The following is a 25,950-nucleotide window of genomic DNA, read 5'->3' as shown; positions in this document are numbered from 1 at the left end:
AGGAGTGACCTAACTTACCTTTGTGGGTGATATCATCAGCAAAGAGGGTGTGCGTCCTGATCCACTGAAGGTTTCTGCTATTGAGAACCTGTCAAGATCGCAACGTAGAGGTTGTTCAAAGGTTTATGGGAATGGTCAACTACATGGGAAAATTCATACCCAATCTTTCGAAACAGCTTGCTCCATTGAGGCAGCTAACAGAAAAGAAAAATAAATGCAGCTGGAATCATGAACAGAAGGCATGGCAAAATCTCAAGAAAGTGCTCACCAAAGAACCTGTGTTGAAATTCTATGATGCTGAGAGACCCGTCAAAATCTCATGTGATGCATCTCAAGCAGGCTTTGGGGCAATATTACTCCAAAAACATGATCAGGAATGGCTACCAGTGGCATATGCATCTCATGCATTATCCAGTCCAGAAACAAGGTATGCCAAATTGAAAAATAATTGCTCAGTATTGTTTGCTTGTGAGGGATTTCATCAGTTCATGACAGGGCAATCTATTGATGTTGAAACCGACAATAAGCCTTTGATTGCATTGTTAACTTGACTTTAACAAACCTTTAAGCGACTGTCCTTTGTGAATTCAGCAAACGATGATCAAATTGCAAAGGTATGCATTGAATGTGTCACACACACCTGGAAAACTCATGTACATGGCTGACACACTTTCCAGAGCTGTGGATCGAACATCAAAAGACAGTCACAGGAACATTACTGATGTTCAGGTATTTATTGTACCTATTGCTCCCAAAAAGTTGGAACTGCTGTGTCTTAAGACAGAGAAGGACAAAATTCTCAGTCAGGTAATACAAGTGGAGATGGATGGATGGCCAGATAATAGGCATGACTGTACCTCAGAAGTACCAGAATATTGGAACCACAGATCAGAACTTTCTGTTGTGGATGAGATATTGTACAAAGGTAGCAGGATTGCAATTCCTAAAAGTCTCCTTAAAGAAATGCTAGGGGAAATTCATGAAGGCCATCTAGGTATTGAGAAGTGTAAGAGAAGGGCGCGGGAAGTGATGTTTTGGCCCAGGATGAATCAAGAAATTGCAGAATTGGTGTCATCTTGTCAAATATGCTTTAAATACCAACCTACCAACCCTAAGGATCCACTGCATCCACATCCTGGTCCTCAGTGACCTTATTTGAACGTAGGCATTGATCTGTTTGTAACAGATTACTACTCCCTGTATCCTTAAGTGTGTGGTTTGGGCAGAACAACAACAGAAAATATAATTACATGCATGAAATCAGATTTTTCCAGACATGGTGTACCTGATGAAGTTTTCACAGACAATGGTCCACAATTCAATGGTGAATGCATGAGACATTTTAATCAGGAATGGGGCTTTGTTCATACAACATCTAGTCCATTTTTCCCTCAGTCCAATGGATTAGTTGAGAAGTCAGTAGGAATTATCAAGAAACTGATGCACAAAGCAAAAGATAGCGGAGGTTATTTTTATGAAGTTTTGTTAGCTTACTGTAGTTCTCCACTTGAATGTGGATTTTCACCTGCTCAGCTCTTGATGGGATGCCATTTGAGATCCAATCTGCCAATAGATGAGAGCCTTCTGAGAACAGAGGGAGGTGAACAAGTGAAAAGATGGAAGATGAACACAAAGCAAAGCAGAAAACAAACTTTGACAGACATTCTTGTCCAACACCTGAACTGCACCAAGGAGATGAAGTGAGGATACAAGACATGGACACATAAAGATACAGTACTTGAAGAAGTACAACCCAGATCATACATGGTCCAAACAGAAGAAGGAGCAGTGTTAAGAAGAAATTGCAAAGACCTCAAGAAAGAGCCAACTTCAGATTTCCATTATCTGATGCAGACCAGACAAAACATGAAAATAACAACGGAACACAAGAACTGTGTGAACCACTTAGAAGGTCTACTCATGTTCGTAAACTCCCAGAGACTGATAGAGATTTGTTAAATTATGCATTTGTTTTGATTGATCTTGCTAATTGTTTTTCTTTTGGAAAAAGATGTGGTGATATCACATGTCACGTGTAAGAATGTGATTGAACGGAGCTATGAGCATGCGCAGAACTGACAGAATGATCTAGAAACTGTGTGTTAAAAATGTGCTTGCTGTTTGCTGTTGTAAATAAACATTCTAGTTTTAAATCTTCCAGAATATGGTTTGTTCTTAGTAACCCACAGAACATGTAACGAACAAGGGGAATTATAAGGCTATCAGGCAGGAACTTGGAAGCTTAAATTGGGAACAGATGTTCTCAAGGAAAGGTATGGAAGAAATGTGGTAAATGTTCATGGGATATTTCTGTGGAGTTCTGCATAGTTACGTTCCAATGTGACAGGGAAGGTATGGTAGGTTACAGGAACTGTGCTGTACAAAGTCTGCAGTAAATATAGTCAAGAAGAAAGGAAAAACTTACAAAAGGTTCAGAGAGCTAGGTAATGTTAGAGATCTAGAAGATTATAAGACTAACAGGAAGGAGCTTAAGAAGGAAATCAGGAGAGCCAGAAGGGGCCATGAGAAGGCCTTGGCGGGCCAGATTAAGGAAAACCCCAAGGTATTCTACAAGTATGTGAAGAGCAAGAGGATGAGACGTGAAAGAATAGAACCTATCAAGTGTGACAGTGGGAAAGTGTATATGGAACCAGAGGAAATAGCAGAGGTAATTAATGAATACTTTACTTTGGTTTTCACTATGGAAAAGGATCTTGGTGATTGTAGTGATGACTTGCAGCGGACTGACAAGCTTGAGCATGTAGATATTCAGAAAGAGGATGTGCTGGAGCTTTTGAAATGCATCAAGTTGGATAAGTCACTGGGACTAGATGAAATATACTCCAGTCTACTGTGGGAGGCAATTGAGGGGATCGCTGAGCCTCTAGTGATGATCTTTGTATGATTAATAGGGACAGGAGAATTTCTGGAGGATTGGAGGGTTGCGGATGTTGTTCCCTTATTCAAGAAAGGCAGTAGACATAGTCCAGGAAATTATAGTCTTACTTCAGTGGTTGGTAAGCTGACGGAGATCCTGAGAGACAGGATTTATGAACATTTGGAGAGGTACAATATGATTAGGAATAGTCAGCATGGCTTTGCCAAGGGCAGATTGTGCCTTACGAGCCTGATTGAATTTTTTGAGGAGGTGACTAAAAACATTGATGAAGGAAGAGCAGTAGATGTACTGTATATGGATTTCAGCAAGGCATTTGATAAGGTAGCCCATTGCAAGGGTTATTGAGAAAGTAAGGAGGCATGGGATCCAAGGGGACATTGCTTGTCCAAGGGGACAAGGGAAGGTGGGATCTGTTCCAACGGGACTGTTTACACCTGAACTGAGCGGTACTAACATTCTTGCAGGAAAGTTCGCTAGTGCTTCTCGGGGGGGGTTAAACTAAATTTGCAGGGGGCAGGGATCCAGAATGCGAGAGAGGATAGCGAGATGAAGAATAAAGGACAGGTGGGGACTACAAGGTTCTGAAATATTAAGTGTGTGGTAGAGAAAGGTGAGGCGGAACAAGTGATAAGGAGGACACATGTACAGAGGGATGGTCGGACAGAACATGGAGTTAAATGTGCAGAAAGAATAAGTAAATTTAGGAAGGACAACAAAATTCAAGAGGCGTATAGTCCGATGGGAGTTCGGGGAGTTGGGTTAAGCACAATAGGCAGCGATTCAAACAGAGAGGGGAGAAATGGGCTAAAAATTCTATATCTGAATGCACAAAGTGTCAGAAATAAGGCGGATGAGCTTGAAGCTCAGGTGCGAATGGGTAATTATGATGTTGTCGGGATAACGGAGACACGGCTGCAGGGAGATCAGACCTGGGAAATGAATGTACAAGGGTATACGTGCTATCGTAGGGACAGAAATGTGGGCAGAGGAGGTGGGGTGGCCATGTTGGTGAGGAATGAGATTCCGTCCTTTGCAAGGGGGCGGGGAACATAGGATCAGGAGAAGTAGAGTCTGTGTGGATAGAACTGAGGAACAGTAAGGGCAAAAGGACCCTAATGGGTGTTGTCTACAGGCCACCAAACAGTAGCATGGATATTGGGTGCAAGTTGAATAGGCAGTTAACATTGGCATGTGGCAAAGGTAATGTCACAGTAGTTATGGGGGATTTCAACATGCAGGTGAACTGGGAGAATCAGGTTGGTGCTGGACCCCAGGATAGGGAGTTTGTAGAGTGCCTGCAGGATGCATTCTTGGAACAGCTTGTACAAGAGCTGACTAGGGACAAGGCTATTCTGGATTTAGTGTTATGTAATGAACAGGATTTGATAAGCGATCTTGGAGCCATTAGGAGGTAGTGATCATAATATGATAAGTTTTTATCTGCAATTTGAGAAGGATAAGGGCAGATCGGAGGTGTCAGTGTTGCAGTTGAACAGGGGAGACTATGGAGCCACGAGGGAGGAGTTGGCCAAAGTTAACTGGACGGATATCCTAGCAGAAAAGACAGTGGAACAGCAATGGCAGGTATTCTTGGGAATAATACACAAGGTGCAAAATCAGTTCATCCCCCGGAGAAGGAAGGATTCAAAGGGGGGAAAGGGGCCACAGTGGTTGACAAAGTCAGAGGTTGCATAGCATTAAAAAAAGGAAGTATGACAGAGCTAAGGTGAGTGGGAGGACAGATGATTGGATGATAAAAACAAATTTTTAAGGAACAACAGAACTTAACTAAAAAGGCAATACGGCAAGAAAAAATGAGGTACGAACGCAAGCTAGCCAGGAATAGAAAGGAGGATAGCAAAAGCTTTTCTAGGTATGTGAAGAGAAAGAAGATAGTTAAGAACCATATTGGGCCCTTGAAGAAGGAATTGGGTGAAATTGTTATGGGAAACAGTGACATGGCAGAAGAATTTAATGAGTACTTTAAATCTGTCTTCACTAGGGGAGACACAAGCAATCTCCCAAATGTATGGATGGGCCAAGGACACAGGGTAACAGTGGAAATGAAACAGATTGACATTAGGAAGGAAACGGTGATGAGTAAACTGATGGGACTGAAGGCTGACAAATCCCCAGGTCCAGATGGTCTGCATCCTAGGGTACTGAAGGAGGTGGCTCTGAAAATTGCGGATGCATTGGTACTCATTTTCCAATGTTCCTTAGATTCAGGATCAGTTCCTGAGGATTGGAGAATGGCTAATGTTTTCCCACTTTTTAAGAAAGGAGGGAGGGAGAAAACAGAGAACTATCGCCCTGTCAGCCTAACATCAGTAGTGGGGAAGATGCTTGAGTCCATTATTAAAGATGAAATAGTGGCATATCTAGATAGCAGTGATAGGATTGGACCCAGCCAGCATGGATTTACCAAGGGCAAATCATACTTGACTAATCTATTGGAGCTTTTCGAGGATGTAACCAGGAAGTTAGACAAGGGTGATCCAGTGGATGTAGTGTACCTCGATTTTCAGAAAGCATTTGATAAGGTCCCACATAGGAGATTGGTGGGTAAAATCAGAGCTCATGGCATTGGGGGGAAAATATTGACATGGATAGAAAACTGGTTGGCAGATAGAAAGCAAAGGGTAACGGTGAATGGGTGTTTCTCGGAATGGCAGGTGGTGACCAGTGGGGTGCCACAGAGCTTGGTATTGGGACCACAGCTGTTTACGATTTAGATGAAGGCATTGAGACTAACATCAGCAAGTTTGCTGATGATACTAAGCTGGGTAGCACTGTGACATGTGATGAGGGTGTTAGGAGCATTCAGGGTGACTTGGATAAGCTGAGTGAGTGGGCAGATACTTGGCAGATGACATTTAGTGTGAATAAGTGTGAGGTTATCCACTTTGGGAGTAAGAACAGGAAGGCAGATTATTATCTGGACAGTATAGAGTTAGGTAAGGGAGAAATACAAAGAGATCTAGGAGTACTTGTTCATCAGTCACTGAAGATGAATGAGCAAGTGCAGCAGGCAGTGAAGAAGGCTAATGGAATGTTGGCCTTTATTACAAAGGGAATTGAGTACAAGAGCAAGGATATTCTTTTGCATTTGTTCAGGGCCTTGGTGAGACCACACCTGGAGTATTCTGTACAGTTTTGGTCTCCAGGGTTAAGGAAGGACATCCTGGCTGTAGGCGAAGTGCAGCGTAGATTCACAAGGTTAATTCCTGGGATGTCCGGACTGTCTTACGCAGAGAGGTTAGAGAGACTGGGCTTGTACGCGCTGGAATTAAGGAGATTGAGAGGGGATCTGATTGCAACATATAAGATTATTAAGGGATTGGACAAGATAGAGGCAGGAAATATGTTCCAGATGCTGGAAGAGTCCAGTACCAGAGGGCATGGTTTGAGAATAAGGGGTAGGTCATTTAGGACAGAGTTAAGGAAAAACCTCTTCTCCTAGAGAGTTGTGGGGGTCTGGAATGCACTGACTCGGAAGGCAGTGGAGGCCAATTCTCTGGATGCTTTCAAGAAGGAGCTAGATAGGTATCTTATGGATAGGGGAATCAAGGGATATGGGGACAAGGCAGGAACTGGGTATTGATAGTAGATGATCAGCCATGATCTCAGAATGGCGGTGCAGGCTCAAAGGGCCAAATGCTCTACTTCTGCACCTATTGTCTATTGCTTTGTGGATCCAGAACTGGCTTGCCCACAGAAGCAAAAAGAGTGATTTTAGATGGGTCATATTCTACATGGAGGTCGGTGACCAGTGGTGTGCATCAGGGATCTGTTCTGGGATCCTTATTCTTGGTGATTTTTATAAATGACTGGATGAGGAAATGGAGGGATGGGTTAGTAACTTTGCTGATGACACAAAGGTTGTGGGTGTTGTGGATAGTGTGGAGGGCTGTCAGAGGTTGCAGTGGGACATTGTTAGGATGCAAAACTGGGCTGAGAAGTGGCAGATGGAGTGCAACCCATAAATGTGAAGTGGTCCATTTTGGTAGGTCAAATATGATGGCAGAATATAGTATTAATGTTAAGACTCGTGGCAGTGTGGAGGATCAGAGGAATCTTGGGGTCTGAGTCCATAGGAGGCTCAAAGCAGCTGCTTAGGTTGACTCTGTGGTTAAGAATACATATGGTGTATTGGCCTTCATCAATCATGGAATTGAATTTAGGAGCCTAGTGGTAATGCTGCAACTATATAGGATCCTGGTCAGACCCCACTTGGAGTACTGTGCTCAGTTCTGGTCACCTCACTACAGGAAGGATGTGGAAGCCATAGAAAGGGTGAAGAGATTTACAAGGATGTTGCCTGGATTTGGGAGCATGCCTTATGAAAACAGGTTGAGTGAACTGAGCCTTTTCTCCTGAGAGGCATTGATCGTGTGGATAGTCAGAGGCTTTTTCCCAGGGTTGAAATGGCTGCCACAAGAGGGCACAGATTTAAGGTGTTTGGGAGTAGGTACAGAGGAAATGTCAGGGGTAAGTTTTTTTTATGGAGAGAGTGGTGAGTGTGTGGAATGGGCTGCCGGCAATGGTGGTGGAAGAGACACGATAAGGTCTTTTAAGAGACTTTTGGATAGGTACATAGAGCTTAGAAAAATAGAGGGCTACGGTAATTTCTAAGGTAGGGACAACTTTGGCACAACTTTGTGAACTGAAGGGCCTATATTGTGCTGTAGGTTTTCTATGTTTCTATTTTTTCTATGCTTCTAACATTTGTCTTCTGTGTAGGCATTCTCAATTGAAATGCTGCAATTTACAGAATCATAGAACACTACTGCACAAAAACAGACCCTTCAGCCCATCTAGTCCATGCAAACGATTAATCTGCCTAGTCCCATTGACCTGCACCTAGACCATAGCCCTCTATATCCCTCCCATTCATGTATCTCCCCAAGTTTATCTTAAATGTTTAAATCGAACCTGCATCCACCACTTCTGCTGGCAGCTCATTCCACACTCTCACCACCTTCCGAGTGAAGAATGTCTCCCTCATGTTCCCCTTAAACATTTCACCATTCATCCTTAATCCATCATCTCTAATTGTCGTTTCATCCAACCTCAATGGAAAAAAACTACTTGCATTTACCCTATCAATACTGTTGATAATTTTGTACACCTCTATCAAATCTCCCTTCAACATTCCATATTCTAGGGAATAAAGTCTTAACCTATTCAAGTTCTCTCCATAACTCAGATTTTCAAGTCCTGAAAACATCCTTGTAAATTTTCTCTGTACACTTTTAATCTTATTAACATCTTTCCTGTAAGTAAGTGACCAAAACTGCTCGAAGTCCTCCAGCAACATCTTATACAACTTCAACATATCATCTCAAAAGCTTAGAAAAAAAATCACCGGGTCATCATTGTGTGAAAGAATTAATTTATAATGTACTAATCATTGTGTGTTAAGTTTTAATCACATTAAGCATTCTTACAAGAGATTAATGCAATGGCTACAACATACTGTCATCAACGATATAAAATATTTCACTACAACTTTAAAATACTTTTAATAGCACTTTTGTGCTAACTGAAAAAATAATGAAAAGAGGAGAGACAACAGCAAATATAACATAGCTACAAAATTGATTTATAAACAATGCATATAATCGTTTGTCATACAGCTTGTACTAAAATATCACTGATATCACTTGGCCAAATGTGTGTCGTAGTGTTTTATCTCCACACAACTTCCTCTCAATTATCTTATCCTATCAATATATTCTTACATCAACATACCTTTCATATTTATCTAGCTTCCCATTAATTGAATCAATGATTTTCATGGTAACAGTTTCCACATTCTCACTATTATTGACTGAAGCTGTTTTCTGTTTCACCTCTTTGGAGATTTGTTAATAAATCTCAGATTTATAATGTAGCATTGGCCACCCCATAAGCAATTTCTCCATGTTTCTTTTGCTGGACACTTTTAAGACTGTTATTGGTCACCTCATACATTTTCCCAAAATAAATCCAATTGCCTTTGAAATTTGTACTGGCATTATACGTACATTTTTCTACATTTTCTCTCATACTTCTACATTCTATTTGAAATACAAAGGCCTGAAATATTACATGACCAATGATGCATACAAATTGTAATATAATTTCCCTTTTTCTAAGTTCAGCTCTTCTAAAAATAAACTCCAATGCTTGTGCTGTATGTTTTCTTTGTGGTATATGAATTAGAATCCTCAGAATCTTTTCAGATGTTGTATTTCAATAAGTATGCAATATTCTTTTTCTTCATATAAAAATGTAGATCGCCAGTTAGATTTCATAAAATTTGTGATGTAAAACAACACTACTTTGTAAATAATAATTGTGTGCATTCCCTCAATCACTAGTGGCTACATGATGCAAAACTCTATAAACAGAGATGACTGAAATTACCAATTTCAATTTCTACCTGTTATCCATTGATTTCACTCAGCCTTCAACACCATAATACCATAAGATAGAGAAGCAGAATTAGGCCATTTGGTCCATCGAGTCTGCTCTACCATTTTATCATGGCTGACCCATTTCCCTCTCAATCTTATTCTATGCATTTTCCCTTTAACTTTTCCACATCCTTGACATCAAGAATCTTTTAACCTCAACCTTAAATACATCCAACAATCTGCCCTCCACAGCTGCCTGTGGGGCAATGAATTCCACAGATTTACCACCCTCTAGCTAAAGAAATTCCTCCTAACCTCCATTCTAAATGGACATCCCTCTATTCTGAGGTTGTGTCCTCTGGTCTTAGGCTCCCCCACTACGGGAAACATCCTCTCCACATCCACTCTATCTAGGCCTTTCAACATTCCATAGGTTTCAATGGGATCCACCCCCCCCCCCCCATTCCTCTAAATTCTGGCAAGTATTTAGAGCCATCAGATGCTCCTTATATGTTAAGTCTTTCATGAATCTCCTCTGAACCCTCTCTGACATCAGCGTATCCATTCTTAAATAAGGGGTCCAAAACTGTTCACAATACTCCAGGTGAAGCCTTGCCACTGCCTTATAAAGTGTTAGAATTTCTTTCTTGTTTTTATATTCTAGTCCATCTGAAATGAATACTGACATTATAACCATATAACAATTACAGCACGGAAACAGGCCACCTCGGCCCTTCTAGTCCGTGCCGAACGCTTACTTTCACTTAGTCCCATTGACCCGTACTCAACCCATAACCCTCCATTCCTTTCCTGTCCATATACCTATCCAATTTCACTTTAAATGACAATACCGAACCTGCCTCTACCACTTCTACTGGAAGCTCATTCCACACAACTACCACTCTCTGAGTAAAGAAATTCCACCTCATGTCACCCTTAAAATTTTGCCCCCTAACTCTCATGTCCTCTTGTTTGAATTTCCCCTACTCTCAATGGAAAAAGCCTATCCACATCAGCTCCATCTATTCCCCTCATAATTTTAAATATCTCTATCAAGTCCCCCCTCAACCTTCTACGCTCCAAAGAATAAAGACCTAACTTGTTCAACCTTTCTCTGTAACTTAGGTGCTGAAACCCAGGTAACATTCTAGTAAATTTCCTTTGCACTCTCTCTATTTTGTTGACATCTTTCCTATAATTCGGTGACCAGAACTGTTCACAATACTCCAAGTGTGGCCTCATCAATGCCTTGTACAATTTTAACATTACATCCCAACTCTTATACTCAATGCTCCAATTTATAAAGGCCAGCATACCAAAAGCTTTCTTCACCACCTTATCCACATGAGATTCCACCTTCAGGGAACTATGCACCATTATTCCTAGATCACTCTTGTTCTACTGCATTCCTCAATGCCCTACCATTTACCATGTATGTCCTATTTTGATTAGTCCTACCAAAATGTAGCATCTCACAATTATCAGCATTAAACTCCATTAAATTGCATTAAACTTAATTAAATTATATTAGCCTTCCTCACCACCAACTCAACCTGCAAGTTAACTTTTAGGGAATCCTATGCAAGGACTCCAATCCCTTTGCATCATAGATTTTTGAATTTTCTCCCCGTTTAGACAATAAATATGGGTTTGTTCCTTCTACCAACATGGATGACCACATACCTCCAGATTCTGTATTCCATCTGCACCTCATTGCCCATTCTCTTAACTTGTTTAAGTCCTTCATCAGTATTCCTACTTCCTCAACACTACCTGCGCATCTGCCAATCTTTGTATTGTCCACAAACTTGGTCACAAAACCATTAATTCCATCACACAAATCATTGACATACAACATAAAAAGAAGTACTCCCAATACGGACACCTGTGAAACACCCTTAGTCAATGGAAGCTAATCCAAATTTTACAAAAAGGTTCCCTTTATTCCCATTCTGCCTCCTGTAAATCAGTTAATGCTGTATGCATGCTAGTATCTTTCCTGTAATACAACAGCCTCTTATCTTGCTAAGCTGCTTCATGTGCGGCACCTTGTAAATAGCCTCTGAAGATCCCAGTATACAACATCTACCAATTCAATTTTGTCTACCTTGCTTGTTATTTCCTCAAAGTATTCCAACAGATTTGTCAGGCAAGATTTCCCCTAAAGAAAAGCATATAGACTTTGGCCTATATTACCACTTGCCTCCGCTGCCTCCACGCCGCCCCTCTGCTAACCTGCCTGTCCTTTTGATACAACGTGTATTCTTGAATGTTAAGCTCCAAACTATAACCTTCGTTCAGCCGTGACTCAGTGATATCCACAAATTCATAACTCCCAATCTTTAATAGTGTTACAAGATCATCTAACTTATTCCATATACTATATTCATTCACATATAACTTCTTCAGTCCTGTATTAAGTCACGCTTTTCAATTTTGTCCCATGAAACTCAACCCACATATAGTAAATCTGTCCTCTCATCTGCCTGTCCTTCCTGACAGTTTGCCTCAGCTTGTATACCAATTACCCATTCCTCAGCCCTATCACTCAGTTTCCCATCCCACTACCAAATCAATAATACCAAATAAGCCCATTTCTGAACTCCTTAACTGGCTTCCAGATTTCCTTACCAGCAGACTTCAACTTGTCAGGAAGAGTTAATACATTTCATCCACCCCGATCCCCAACGTGACTGCTCGCTGGGGTTATGTGCTCAGTCTCCTGAAATATTCCCTGTAGACCCATGACAGGTCAGATGTAGCAGCAACTCGATCTTTAATTTCATTTATGTTACCACAGTAATAAATGAAGAGTTAGGCATGAATTACATATTAGGATACAAATTTGTATGTATATTATGAGTGAAGTATAGTACTCACACCTGCTGATCAGCACACTATAGGAAGGATGTGATTACACTGCAGGAAGTGCAAAGGAGATTCATCAGGACACTATCTGTGATGTAACATTGCAGCCATGAGGAGAGGATAGATTAAATAGATTTTTTTACTCTGAAGTGGAACAGGATGAGATTGCAAAGTAGGCTAAAGGAATAGACATGATTGAGATATTCAAAATTCTGAGTGACATCAATAGAATAGAAATTTGGAAGGGATTTTATGGATGATTGCTTCAGCAAGAAGATGCTTGATATACAGAATGCACTTCAGAGTCCAATTTTTATGGTATCAGAAAGGATTTGTCAAGTGTGGACTGGGACACGTTATTTTCTGGCAAAGGTGTACTTGCTAAGTGGGAGGCCTTCAAAAGTAATATTTTCAGAGTACAAAGCTTGTATGTGCCTGTCAGAATTAAAGATAATAGTTTTAGTGAACCTTGGTTTTGAAGATACTGAGATAGGAAAAAAAAGGTGCATAGCAGGTATGGGAAGTAGGAACAAATGAAGTCCTTATGGAGTATAAGAAATGCAAGAGAAAAAGAAAGCAAGAAAGAAACCACAAGGTCTGAAAGTAGGTATGAAGTTATCCTAGCAGACAAGGTAAAGAAGAATCTTGACAGATCCTACAGATATGTTAAGGGCAGAAGGATTGCAAGGGACAAAATTGGTCCCTTAGAATGGTCATCTATACGAGAAGCCAAAAGAGATGGGGGAGATCTTAAGTGGATTTTTTTTTTTTGCATCTGTATTTACTCAGGAGAGAGCACAAGGTTAAGAGAAGTGAAGCATAGAGACATTGAGGTCATGGATCCAAGATGGATTACAGGTGAGGTGGTGTTTGGTGTTTGGAGGCAAATTAGGTGTACAAATCCCCAGGGCCTGACAAGGGGTCCCATCAGATTCTGTGGGAGGCAAGTGTAGAAATGCAGGAGCCCTAGCAGAGGTAATTAAATCATCCTTAGCAACAGGTGAGGTACCAGAGGATTGAAGGATAGCTAATATTGTTCCACTGTCTAAGAAAGGCTCTAAAAACAAACCTGAATTTATAGGCAGGTGAGATTGGCATCAGTGTCGGGAAAGTCATTGGAAGGTATTCCAAGAGACCGACTATATAGGTATTTGGATTGACGTGGACTGATGAGGGATAGTTAGCATGGCCTTGTGTGTGGTAAGTCAACTCCAGTCAATCTTTTACAGTTTTTTGAGGATGTTACCAGGAAAGTTGATGAAGGCAAAGCAGTGGATGTTGTCTACGTGGACCTAAGCAGGCACTTGACAAATACCGGCATGATCAAATCAGTTCAGTTTCTTGGCGTTGAAGATGAGGAAGTAAATTGGATTATATATTGGCTTTGTAGGAGAACGCATGGTATGATAGCAGATTGTTGCCTCTCTAACTGGAGGCCTGTGACTATTGGAGTGCCATAGGGGATCGGTGCTGTGTCCATTGTTGTTTGTCATCTCTATCAATGATCTGGATGACAATACAATTAACTGGATCAGCAAATTTGCAGATGACACCAAGAGTCAGTGTGAGGAAGGCTATCAGACTTCGTAGTGGGATGTGGACCAGCTGGGAAAACGGGCTGAAAATTTAATGCGGACAAGTACGAGGTGTTGTATTTCAATAGGACTTAGAAGGATAGGAGTTACTCACTGACCAGTAGGGCATTGAGAAGTGTGTAGAACACAGGGATCTGGGAATACAGGTCCATAATTCATTGGAAGTGGCAGCTTAAGTAGATAGGGTTGTAAAAAAAAGCTGTTGGCACATTGGCCTTCATAAATCAAAATATTGAGCACAGGAGATGGGATGTTATTTTGAAGTTGTACATGACAATGGTGAGGCCTCTCTTTTTAAAACATTCTCAGAATATTTCCTTACATTACATCCGGTCAGGAGCATTCCTGTCCATACACTTAACCCTCTTTATATTCCCTGGAAATCTCCCTTGAGTCCTATTCACGACTGGTTTTGTATTATCAACAAATGTGAATGTATTATTTGATGCCTTCATAAAAATATAATGATATAGATCTTAACCTACATCATCCTCCACCTCGAGGGATAGACACGACAAACCTACTGGAACATCGGCACGGATTCTGTGACACCACAGTGGATTCCAGTTAACTACATCACATCAGGACCAATACATTTTGGCCCAATTAAGAGGCTGCCCCAATTAGTTGAAGTTTCAGGGAGATAGTTAAAAAGGTATAAGAAACAAATTAATGTTTAACTAAGTAACAGATGACGTATTTAAATGAAATACAGAACAAATTAGAACACTATCAATACTATAACAATACTATAAATCAGTATTAGTTCATAATAGCTATCGATGGATGAATTCAGCATATGGTGCCATGTTCTTCACACTGACTGAAAATGTGAAGCCACCTAGTGTAAACATGTTGACATACCAGTCCACTGCCTCCTCCTGTAGCACGATGAAGCAACCCTCAGGGTGGAGGCGCATCTCTTTATATTCTGTCTAGGTTGCCTCAAACTTCTGCAATAATGTAGATATCTCCTTCAGGGGAAAAAATTTCCTTCCCCCTTCCCTCTGGGTTCTTACCTCTTCTCACCTGTCTGTCATCTCCCCTCGGGTCCGCTTCTTTAAGAGTTACCCAAATGAGCGGCTGCTCCAATTTGCCAGAATCCACTATATTAGCCATATAAGATGAAAATTATTCATTTACCCCCTTTCACAAACCAACCCTGAATCCAAGCCAGTATATTATACCCAAAACTATTTTGTTCAATAATCTCTTAAATACCTTTCCAAAGTATGAATAAGTAAAGATTTAAGACAGTGATTTTATTCAGGAGGCAACATTTAGATAAGACTAGACAGCTGCATAAGACTTCCACTACAGACAGGATGTGGAGGCTTTGAGAGGCATTGACCAAGACATTGACCAAGAGAGAGTATTAACTACAAGGAAAGGTTGGACAAACTTGGGATTGCCTTCTCTGAAATATTGGAGTCTTAAGGGAGACAGAATAGAATTTTATAGAATTATGAGAAGTGTAGATAGAGAGTTGGAACCGATTTTCACTTTAAAAAATACTAGTTTTAAAGTGAGAGGGAGGAAGTTTAAAGGGGATGTGCGAGGGAAATTTTTACAGAGAATGGTAGATGTTTGTACCATGCTTTCAGGGCTATTGGTAGAGGCAGATAAGATGACCATGACTGTGTAGTTAGGCCTAGCTCAAATACCAACTATAAATTTGCTGATCATACAACCATTGTTGGTAGAATCTCAGACGGAGGTATATAGGAGCGAGGTATGCCAACTAGTGAAGTGGAGTTGCAGCAACAACCTGGCACTCAAATTCAGTAAGACAAAATAACTGATTGTGGACTTCAGGAAGGGTAAGACGAAGGAACACATACCAATCTTCACAGAGGGATCAGAAGTTTAGTGAGTGAGCAGTTTCAAGTTCCTGGGTGTCAAGATCTCTAAGGATCTAACCTGGTCCCAATACATCAATGCAGTTATAAAGAAGACAAGACAGCGGCTATACTTCATTAGGAGTCTGAAAAGATTTAATATGTCAAAAAATACACTCAACAACTTCTATGGATGTACCATGGAGAGCATTGTTACAGGCTGCACCACTGTCCGGTAAATGGGGAGAGGCTACTACACAGGACCAAAAGAAGCTGCAGAGGGTTATACATTTAGTCGGCTCCATCTTGGGTACTAGCCTACAAGGTATCCAGGATATCTTCAAGGACCAGTGTCTTAGAAAGGCAGCATCCATTATTAAGGACCTTCAGCACCAAAGGCATGACCTTTTCTCGCTGTTAACATCAGGTAGGAGGTACCGAAGCCTGAAGGCAAACACTCAGCGATTCAGGAAAAGCTTCTTACGCTCTGCCATCCGATTCCTAAATGGACATTGAACCCTTGGAAACGACCTCACTTTTTTAGTATATATTACTTCAGTTTTTTGCATGATTTTTAATCTATTCAATATACGTATACTGTAATTATTAATTTATATACCCAATGCCAAGGACAGGAAACTCTGGCAAGCCATCATCCGAGAAGCAACAGCAACTTTCAAAGCCATAGATGTGTAGAATTAGAAGAAAAAAGAAAATGGAAAGAGAAGTAGCAACAACCAAAGCCCGATCTGCCATCTGGAACTACCTGTCCTGAATGCAGAAGAACATTCAAAGCAAAGATTGGACTCAGAAGCCACTTGAGAGCCCATAAATAGATCAACAGAACAAAGACCATCATCCTTGACCTCGAGGGATAGCCACAACGACAATGACTTACTTATTTATGAATATTATTATTTTATTTTGATTTTTTTCTTCTTCATTATGTTTTGTATTGAACTGCTGCTACTAAGTTAACAAATTTCACAATACATGCTGGTGATAATAAACCTGATACTGATTCTGGCAGTGGTGTTTAAAAGGTTTTCAGAAAGGCAGATGCTTGTATATGGAATGGAAGGTCAAGCTCATGTTCAGGTAGAAGATATTTATATTAAGATGGTATCATGTTCAGCAGAGACAAAATGGGATGAAAAGCCAGTTCCTGTATTGCTATTGTTCTATGTTCTAATGGACCTATTTCCTGGGAATAGAGATGAATTAATCAGGAGATATAAATCCGATCAGCACAGCGATTTAGAGGAGAGAAGAGGAAATTATTTCCATCAGACAATTGAATCCAATGCCTGAAAAGATTGTGAAGACAGTCACTCTCAACACTTTCTCCCTGTGACAGCATACGTTTTTCTTTCTCTGGCTTTTGCAGCTTCATCCCACATCGAGAAATATGTGGGTCAGTAGGTTAAATGGCATTCGTAATTTACCGAGAGTGGCATTGAGTACTGAAACTTGGGAGAATATGTTGAAAAGGGAATACTCAGGGCAGAATTAGTGAAAAACTGGATGCGTGTTGGATAGTGCAGACTCAGTGGGCCAAATTGCCTGTATCTTTCTCTGCCTCAAAGACAAAGTCTAACATATTTTATGAACAGTGAGAAATTAATGAATGTATGTGAATGGGCACAGGGATCTTGATGTACTTACTCCACAGATTCAGAAAGGAAATATGATGAGAAATATTTGGGAAGGAAATAGGAAGTTGGCCTCATGAAAAAGGAAGCCTTACTGCAGTTGTTCAGGGATTTGCTCAGAAATGTGTTGTTCAAATCTCTGTAGCCAAGGTGCCAGTTCTTCCTGCTGTCACTAGATTGAGGCTGTTAGCCAAGAAGGATCCAGAAAAATTTGTCTGTGCACACAAGATTTCAGATGACGGAAAAGTGATGATATTCCAACCTGCAATACTTAAAAAAGGATTTACAGAGTTTACGCTGAGTGAAGATTTTTCAGGATTGGATGTCCTGAGCTTGGCATTGTTTGAGTACAGAAAGGTCAAAAAGTTAAAACTGAGAAAAATAAAACAAGAACATTAAAAAATACGACGAGTCCATTAGGACCTATAAGTCTGACCCACCATTTAACTTAATCATAGCTGATCTCTGAAGGGCTTAACTTCATATCTGTGCTGCTTCCCCAATCCCTCAATCATAGATTAAGGAAAAATCAAGTATATATATATATTCTTGCACTATAAATACTTTTATTCAGTTTAAATTTACCTTCCTTTTATTTATTTATCTGCTTATTTATCTGTTTCTTTATTATCTAGCTATCTGTTTGTTTGTATATTCATGTGCAGAGACAACATTTTCCCAATTCGTGACAGGGAAGTTACGGTAGGGTACAGGAACCGTGGTGTATGAAGGATATAATAAATCTAGTCAAGAAGAAAGGAAAAGCTTACAAAAGGTTCAGAGAGTTGGGTAATGTTAGAAATCTAAAAGATTATAAGGCTAACAGGAAAGAGCTTAAAAAGGAAATCAGGAGAGCTGGAAGGGGCCACGAGAAGGCCTTTGCAGGCCGGATTAAGGAAAACCCTAAGGCATTGTACAAATATCTGAAGAACAAGAGGATAAGATGTGAAAGAATAGGAGCTATCAAGTGTGACAGTGGGGGAGTGTGTACCGAACCAGAGGAAATAGCGAAGGTACTTAATGAATACTTTACTTCAGTATTCACTATGGAAAAGGATCTTGGTGATTGTAGTCAAGACTTGCAGCAAACTGAAAAGCTTGAGCATGTAGATATTAAGAAAGAGGATGTGCTGGAGCTTTTGGAAAGCATCAAGTTGGATGAGATGTACCCCAGGCTACTGTGGGAGGAGGAGATTACTGAGCTTGTTGCAATGATCTTCAAATCATCAGTGGGGACGGGAGAGGTTCCGGAGGATTGGAGGGTTGCCGATGTTGTTCCTTTATTCAAGAAAGGGAGTAGAGATAGACCAGGAAATTAAAGACCAGTGAGTCTTACTTCAGTGGTTGGTAAGTTGATGGAGAAGATCCTGAGAGGCAGGATTGATGAACATTTAGAGAGGTATAATATGATTAGGAATAGTCAGTATGGCTTCATCAAGGGCAGGTTGTGCCCTTTGAGGAGGTGACTAAACACATTGATGAAGGAAGAGCAGTAGATGTAGTGCATATGGATTTCAGCAAGGCATTTGATAAGGTACCATATGCAAGACTTATCGAGAAAGTAAGGAGGCATGGGATCCAAGGGGATATTGCTTTGTGGATCCAGAACTGGCTTACCCACAGAAGGCAGAAAGTGGTTGTAGACTGGTCATGTTCTGCATGGAGGTCGGTGACCAGTGGTGTGCCTCAGGGATCTGTTCTGGGACCCCTACTCTTTGTGATTTTTATAAATGACCTGGATGAGGAAGTGAAGGAATGAGTTAGTAAGTTTGGTAAGGACTCAAAGGTTGGAGGTGTTGTGGATAGTGTGGAGGGCTGTCAGAGGTGACAGCGGGACATTGATAGGATGCAAAACCGGGCTGAGAAGTGGCAGATGGAGTTCAACTCAGATAAGTGTAAAGTGGTTCATTTGGTAGGTCAAATATGATGGCAGAATATAGTATTAATGGCAAGGCTCTTGGCAGTGTGGAGGATCAGAGGGATCTTGGGGTCCAAGTCCACAGGACACTCAAAGCAGCTGCGCAGGTTGACTCTGTGGTTAAGAAGGCATATGGTGCATTGGCCTTCATGAATTGTGGAATTGAATTTAGGAGCCAAGAGGTAATGTTGCAGCTATATAGGACCCTGGTCAGACCCCACTTGGAGTACTGTGCTCAGTTCAGGTCGCCTCACTATAGGAAGGATGTGGAAACCATAGAAAGGGTGAAGAAGAGATTTACAAGGATGTTGCCTGGATTGGGGAGCATGTCTTATGAGACTAGGTTGAGTGAACTCGGCCTTTTCTCCTTGGAGCGACGGAGGATGAGAGGTGACCTGATAGAGGGGTATAAGATGTTGAGAGGCATTGATCATGTGGTTAGTCAGAGGCTTTTTCCCAGGGCTGAAATGGTTGCCACAAGAGGACACAGGTTTAAGGTGCTGGGGAGTAGGTACAGAGGAAACGTCAGGGTTAAGTTTTTTACGCAGAGAGTGGTGAGTGCGTGGAATGGGCCGCTGGCAACGGTAGTGGTGGAGGATACAACAGGGTCTTTTAAGAGACTTTTGGATAGGTACATGGAGCTTAGAAAAATAGAGGGCTATGGTAATTTCTAAGGTAAGGACATGTTTGGCACAACTTTGTGGGCCGAAGGGCCTGTATTGTGCTGTAGGTTTTCTATGTTTTTATTTATTTATTGATTGATTGATTGATTGATTGATTGATTGATTGAGTAGGCCTTTCCAGCCCAATAAACCATCTCTTTATCCCTAACCTAGTCTCTCATCCAACCTGAGTTTAGCCTCTTCCTGGCAGAAGATGAGGCCAGAGACCAACATGAGGGAATGGGAATGGGAAGTCAAATTGAAAAGATTGCCCACTGGGAAATCTCAACTTTTGTGGAGGATAGAGTGAAGGTGTTCAATGAAGTGGACCCTTAATCTGTCATGTGTCGGCAATGTAGAGGAGGCCACAACAAGAGCACCAGACACAGTAGATGACCCTGATAGACTTGCAGGTGAAGTGTTGCCTCACTACTGACAATTCCCTGACCAGCTTTGTCTGGCATGAGAATTGAAAGGCTTCCACCTGCAAAATACTGCAATAGATCCACTACTTCCACCATCTCTAAGGAGACTTAGCACCAAACATATCTTTACCTCTACCTCCCTGATTCCTTTGTCCATTCATCCCACAGCACTAATGTCCTCCCCAGCACTATCCCTTCAACCAGCCAAAGTGCTACATGTGCCCATTTACCTCCTCCCTCACCCCATTCAGAGCCCCAAACAGTCCTTCCAGTGAGGTAACACTTTACCTGCCAATTTGCTGGGGTTGTCTTTTGTGTCCGGATGCAGCCTCCTCTACTCTGGTGAGACCTGTTGTAAATTAGGGACCGATTTATCGAGCACTTCTGCTCCATCCACCAAAAGCAGAACTTCTCAGAGGTCAAACATTTTAATTCCAAATCCCATTCTGACATGTTAATCCATGGTCTGCTCTTGTGCCACGATGAGGCCACTCTCAGGGTGGAGGAGTTACACTTCCCACTTAATGGCAATAATACTAATTTCACATACCAGTAAAAGAAATCCCACTCGCTCACTTCTATTCCCCACTCTGGCCTATTAAGTCTTCTCACTTTTCACCTCCTCATGGATCCCCTCATCTTTTCCTTTCCCTTATTGTACACACTCCTCTCCTATTAGATTCCTCCTTCTCCAGCCCTTGACCTTTCCGACCTGGCTTCACCAATTACCTTCCAGCTAGCTTCCTTCCCCTCTTACCCCTTCCCCAAATTTTTATACTAGCACCTTGCCCCTTCTTTCTCAGTACTTATTCCTGCCAAAGACCTCCACCAGGTCTAAGTATTTTGGAGGCACTCTAGACTAATCAGATGTACTAGGATTAAGAGGTGGAAGGTTCAACAGGTAATCTGGGAGGCAAGCCAGAAGTAGTCTCGGAAGTTGTCTCTGGAGGTAACTAAGGAGATATTTCAGGAGGTACCTCAGAAGGTGTCTTAGGCCCATTTTGGAGGCACTTCTTTTCGCACTGGTTTGACTAGCTCAGATGACCCCACTTCTCCAATTGACTCTCAAGCGTTGGGACAACGGCCAAGGATGACCCAGAATGAGTCGTACATCTTGGGAGTGAATGAAATGGAGCTGGATTGATTCTACATCCTGGCCAATATTGAGCTTCAGCAGAGATGTTTGGTTATCTGCCCCGGCACCAAAAGTCTCCCATCCAGAGCTATTCCAATGAGCCATTGAAAAGGGGATTTTCAATCTTCTGGCTAGTCCAAGGTACAAAAAAATTCATGCAGTGTTGTTGAGTCAATACAGGCGTTCAGGGAATGTTTTCAGTCTGCCCATGACAATGACAAAGGGAGCACCACTCCAGAGAGAGCTGAACGGGGAGTGAGGCTATCAATCGTCACAGCCCTCCCTATGCTGGATGGTCTCAGAAGTTCCATGGCTGCTAAGGAAAAGTGGTCCAATAATGTCCAGAATCTCCACACTAAGTCCGGAACCTCTTTCCTTCTTCTCTCCTTTTTGGCTCACAAGAGCCAAGCTCATCCCATTTACATAGGCTCCTTAGAGGCAGTCGAGGAACATTTCTAGCTTGGAAAATAGGATAGGACAGCGGATAGCCAGAAGGAGAATCTCTTTGGAATAATCCCCTTCATCTATCCTTTCCACTTTCCATTAATAGGGTATCAAGTCGAGTCACCAGCTCCATAAGACTCTCTATATCTTCCATTGAGCCTTGGGCCACAAAGAGATCTTTTACCTCAACACTCAATCCTTTATGGAATAGATCAGTTAGTGCTTCCATATTCCCAACGCTCTCTGTGGTCAAGGTGCGAAATTCTGTGGAATAATTAGCGACAGACTGATTCTCCTGGCACAAGTTGAGGTGTATCACAGACCTATGTCCTTTGGAGGGGTGATAGAACAGCCTCCTCAAAGTCTCTGAAAAGAAGTCTGCACTGGTACAGACAGGTGAAACCAGAATATGGTGGCCCAGACAAGAGCTCTTCCAGTAAGGAGCGAGATGATAATGTCTGCCTTACTCGATACCAACAGAAACTTGGATGGCTGTAACTCGAAGGCCAAGGAGCGTTGTACTAGGAATCCCTGTCGTACCAGGAATTCTTTGCACATTTCGGAGTTACCTTGACACCACTCAGGAGCCGGTAGGTGCACCAATCCCTCATGAATGGCTCCGAGGAATGCTTTTTGTTATTGTATGAGATGTGTGAATTCTGGGAGACCTCCCAGAATGTCATATCTGCTGAGAGAACGTGTTTAAGAACTGGAGCTATAGCTCGAAGACCTTTTGCTCACAAGGGAAGCCAAGGAGATGATAGATAAGAGCTACAAGGACACAGTCACCCCTAGGTTGCAAGAGGCAGGTGAAGGTGTCACGTAAAAGTGGCTAAAGAAGATGGTACCAGTGAACAATGCAACCAACAGTGATATCCTTCAGACAGTTCACAAAGCTACTTCTTGTTCTGTCAAATATGAATATACTACAAAACTGCATGTGATTGGAACCTGTGATTTACATTTTGATGGTGTGTTTTCAGACCAACTGAGTGATCAGGCACTTTGCTGTCTTCGAGGGAGTTCAGTGACGCTTCAGGACAGTATGTGGCTTAGAGGCCAAGAAACATGAAGACGAGGCGCGAGCCCACGATCAGCTCCATTTTTCACTGATCTTGCCATTAAAGCATCAAGCAAAACTGAAATCAACGAGGTCAAAAGCAAAAGCCGAGCCGACATTGAGTGCCGACTGCCTGCATGTGTCCAATCTCTCTCTCCCTCTTGTTCACTGCTGCCAGAGGAAGGTGCCTTCATTTGACCAATTTCTCTCTCCATCTCGCTCACTGCTGCTGGAGGAAGGTGCCTGCGTTTGTCTGATCTCTCGCTATCAAGCTCGCTGCTGCCAAAGTTTGGTGCTGGAGTCTTGGGTCTTGGGCAAGGTTTAATCAGTTTGTGGATTGGACTTGGCAGTTCATGCTCTATGTTTCTGGTTCTTCCTTTTTTGGTTACTCTGGTTTGATGTTTTATGTGTAACACTCTGTAAGGTTTCACTGCTAATGTAATGGCTTTGCTGTAGCAGCAATGTTTGGGTTATGACTAAGGTAACGGGGCCTTTGGAATGTATGTTAGCCAATGAGAGGCATGTTGTTCTCTCTTATGGATCTCAGAAAGAAGGGAGCAGAAGAGGAATGCAGTGGTGATAGGAGATTCCATAGTTAGGGGAGTAAATAGGAGAGTCTGTGGATGTGATAGGTAGACCGGGATGGTATGTTGCCTGTTGCCTCACATTTGACAGGAACAGGTATGTCTCGGATCATGTTCACAGCATTCTAAATTGCGAGCAGCTACATTTTGATGCCAATGACAAAGGAAAGAAAAGAGAGGAGGTTCCAATGAGAGAATTTACAAAGCTAGGTAGAAAGTTGAAAAGCAGGATCTCCAGGGTAACTATCTCTGGTTTGCTGCCCATGCCACACGCCAGGGATACAAGAATAGGATGATTTGGAAGATGAATGTGTGGCTGAGGAACTGGTGCAGGGCAGGTTTCAGATTTGTGGATCATTGGGACTTCTTCTAGTGAAGGTATGACCTGTATAAAAGGGACAGACTGCACCTGAACTCAAGGGGAATCAATGTCTTTACGAACAGGTTTGCTAGAGCTGCTGGGGAGAGTTTAAACTAATGTGGTAGGGGAATGGAACTGGCCTGATAGGGCCGAGGATTGTGATGTCGGTTTACAAGTAGAGGTAGTCTATTATGAAACTGTCAAGAAGGATTGGCAGAAGAAAGAGCAAAATTGCAGTCTAATACACAACTGAAGGTGTTATAGATGAAAGCACACAGTAAAGGAAATGATAGATGATACTGTAGGCACAGTTAGCGATTGGCAGGTATGACATTGTGGGTATCATGGAGTCATGGCTGAAAGACAATTTTAGTTGGGAGCTTAATGTTCAAGGATACACAATCTATTGAAAGGGCAGGCAGGTAGGCAGAGGAGGAGTGGCTCTGCTGGTAAAAATTGAAATCAAATCTTTAGAAAGAGGTGACATGGGATTGGAAGATGTAAAATCCTTCTGTGTCAAGTTAAGAAACCAAGGGTAAGAAGACCCTGATAGACATTATTTACAGGCCTCCAAACAATAGCCAGGATGTGGTCTGCAAATGATAGCAGGAGATACAAAATACATGTCAAAAAAGGCAATGTTACATTCATCATGGGGGATTTCAACATGCTGGTAATCTGGGAAAATTAGGGTGGTGATGGATCCCAAGAGAGAATTTGTGGATTGCCTCCAAGATGGTTTTTTGGAGCAGCTTGTGGTTGAGTCCACTAGATCGGCGATTTTTGACTGGGTGTTGTATTATGAACCAGAATGATTAGAGAGCTCAAGGTAATTGAACCCTTCAATAACAGTGATCATAATATGACGGAATTCACCTTGTAATTTCTGAGGAAGAAGGTAAATTCAGATATATCAGTGGACTATAGGAAATTACAGAGGATTGAGAGAGTAGCTAGGCAAAGTTGATTAGAAGAGGACATCAGCAGGTATGGGAACAGAGCAGCAATCTTGGAGTTACTGGGAGCAATTTGGGAGGCGCTGGATAGATACATGACAAAGAAGAGGAAGTATTCTAAAGGCAGGATGATGTAACCATTGCTGACAAGGGAAGTCAAAGCCAGCTTAAAACAAAGAGAAAGCATATAATAGAACAAAAAATAGTGGCAGGTTAGCAGATTGGGAAATTTTTAAAAACCAACAAAAGGCAGCTAAAAATAACAACATAAAAGGTGAAAAGATGAAATATGAAGGTAAGATAGCCAATAACATCAAGAATGATATCAGTTTTTTTTCAGATATATAAATTGTAAAAGAGAGGCAAGATTATGCATTGGACTGCTGGAAACTAATTCCAGAAGCTCAATCAACAGAAGGAGCAGAGCACAGTGATTAAATAAAAGTATAGAAGGGACAAGTGAGGTGACTATTGCTGGGAGTAGGCCATTAGTAAGAGTGGTAGTGTCAGGCTTTGGCTCAAATGAGGCTTCAGCTTGAAAGAGGCGTTGGCTCTGGGTAACTTTCTGTTAAGGTTCCCTTTTTTCTCTCTCTTGCTATACTTAATGCAGTAAATGCTGGTTGTATATTCTTCTTACCGGATGTTGGAGTCCAGGGAGATGCACAGTCTCCCAGGGATCTACATCTGCCTGAAGTGCATCCTACTGCAGCTCCTTGAAGGCCATGTTAGAGAGCTGGAGCAGCAGCTGGATGACCTTCGGCTTGTATGAGAGAGGGAGGAGTCAGAGTTATTGGGAAGTAGTCACTCCTAAGTTGCAGGAGGTGGGTGGCTAAGTGATTGTCAGGAACAACGAAAATATGAATAGACAGTTAAAGCAGAGCACCCATGGCCATTCCTCTCAATAATAAGTATACAGTTTTGGATACTGTTGTGGGGGTTCACCTCCCAGGAGAGTACCATGGAGACCAAGTTACTGGCATTGTGCATAGGTCTATGGTGCAAAAGGTAAATATGGAGAAGAGAGCAGCGGTAGTAATGGAGGACTCGGTGGTCAGAGGAAAAGGCAGGAGATTCTGTGGACATAAACGGGACACGTGGATGGTATGTTGACTCCCAGATGCTAGGGTCAGGGATGTCTCAGACTGCATCCAC

At 41.8% G+C, this 25,950-nt stretch overlaps 1 protein-coding gene across 4 annotated transcripts in view; it reads right to left on the bottom strand.

Moving 5' to 3' along the window:
- trdmt1 (tRNA aspartic acid methyltransferase 1) overlaps window positions 1–25,950 on the bottom strand; it is a 111,033-nt gene that overhangs the window by 74,889 nt on the left and 10,194 nt on the right. For 2 of the 4 annotated variants that reach the window (XM_059972183.1, XM_059972181.1), the window contains exon 2: window positions 1,495–1,584. The exons of the other annotated variants lie outside the window; for them this stretch is intronic. In XM_059972183.1, the coding sequence (XP_059828166.1) occupies window positions 1,495–1,584 (90 nt within the window). The remainder of the gene's footprint in view (window positions 1–1,494; window positions 1,585–25,950) is intronic. 4 annotated transcript variants of the gene reach the window in all.

This window comes from Hypanus sabinus, chromosome 6 (genome assembly GCF_030144855.1).
Source record: "Hypanus sabinus isolate sHypSab1 chromosome 6, sHypSab1.hap1, whole genome shotgun sequence".
Classification (NCBI taxonomy): Eukaryota; Metazoa; Chordata; class Chondrichthyes; order Myliobatiformes; family Dasyatidae; genus Hypanus; species Hypanus sabinus.
Note: the sequence above shows the minus strand (reverse complement) of the source record. Positions and strands in the feature narration are given on the sequence as shown.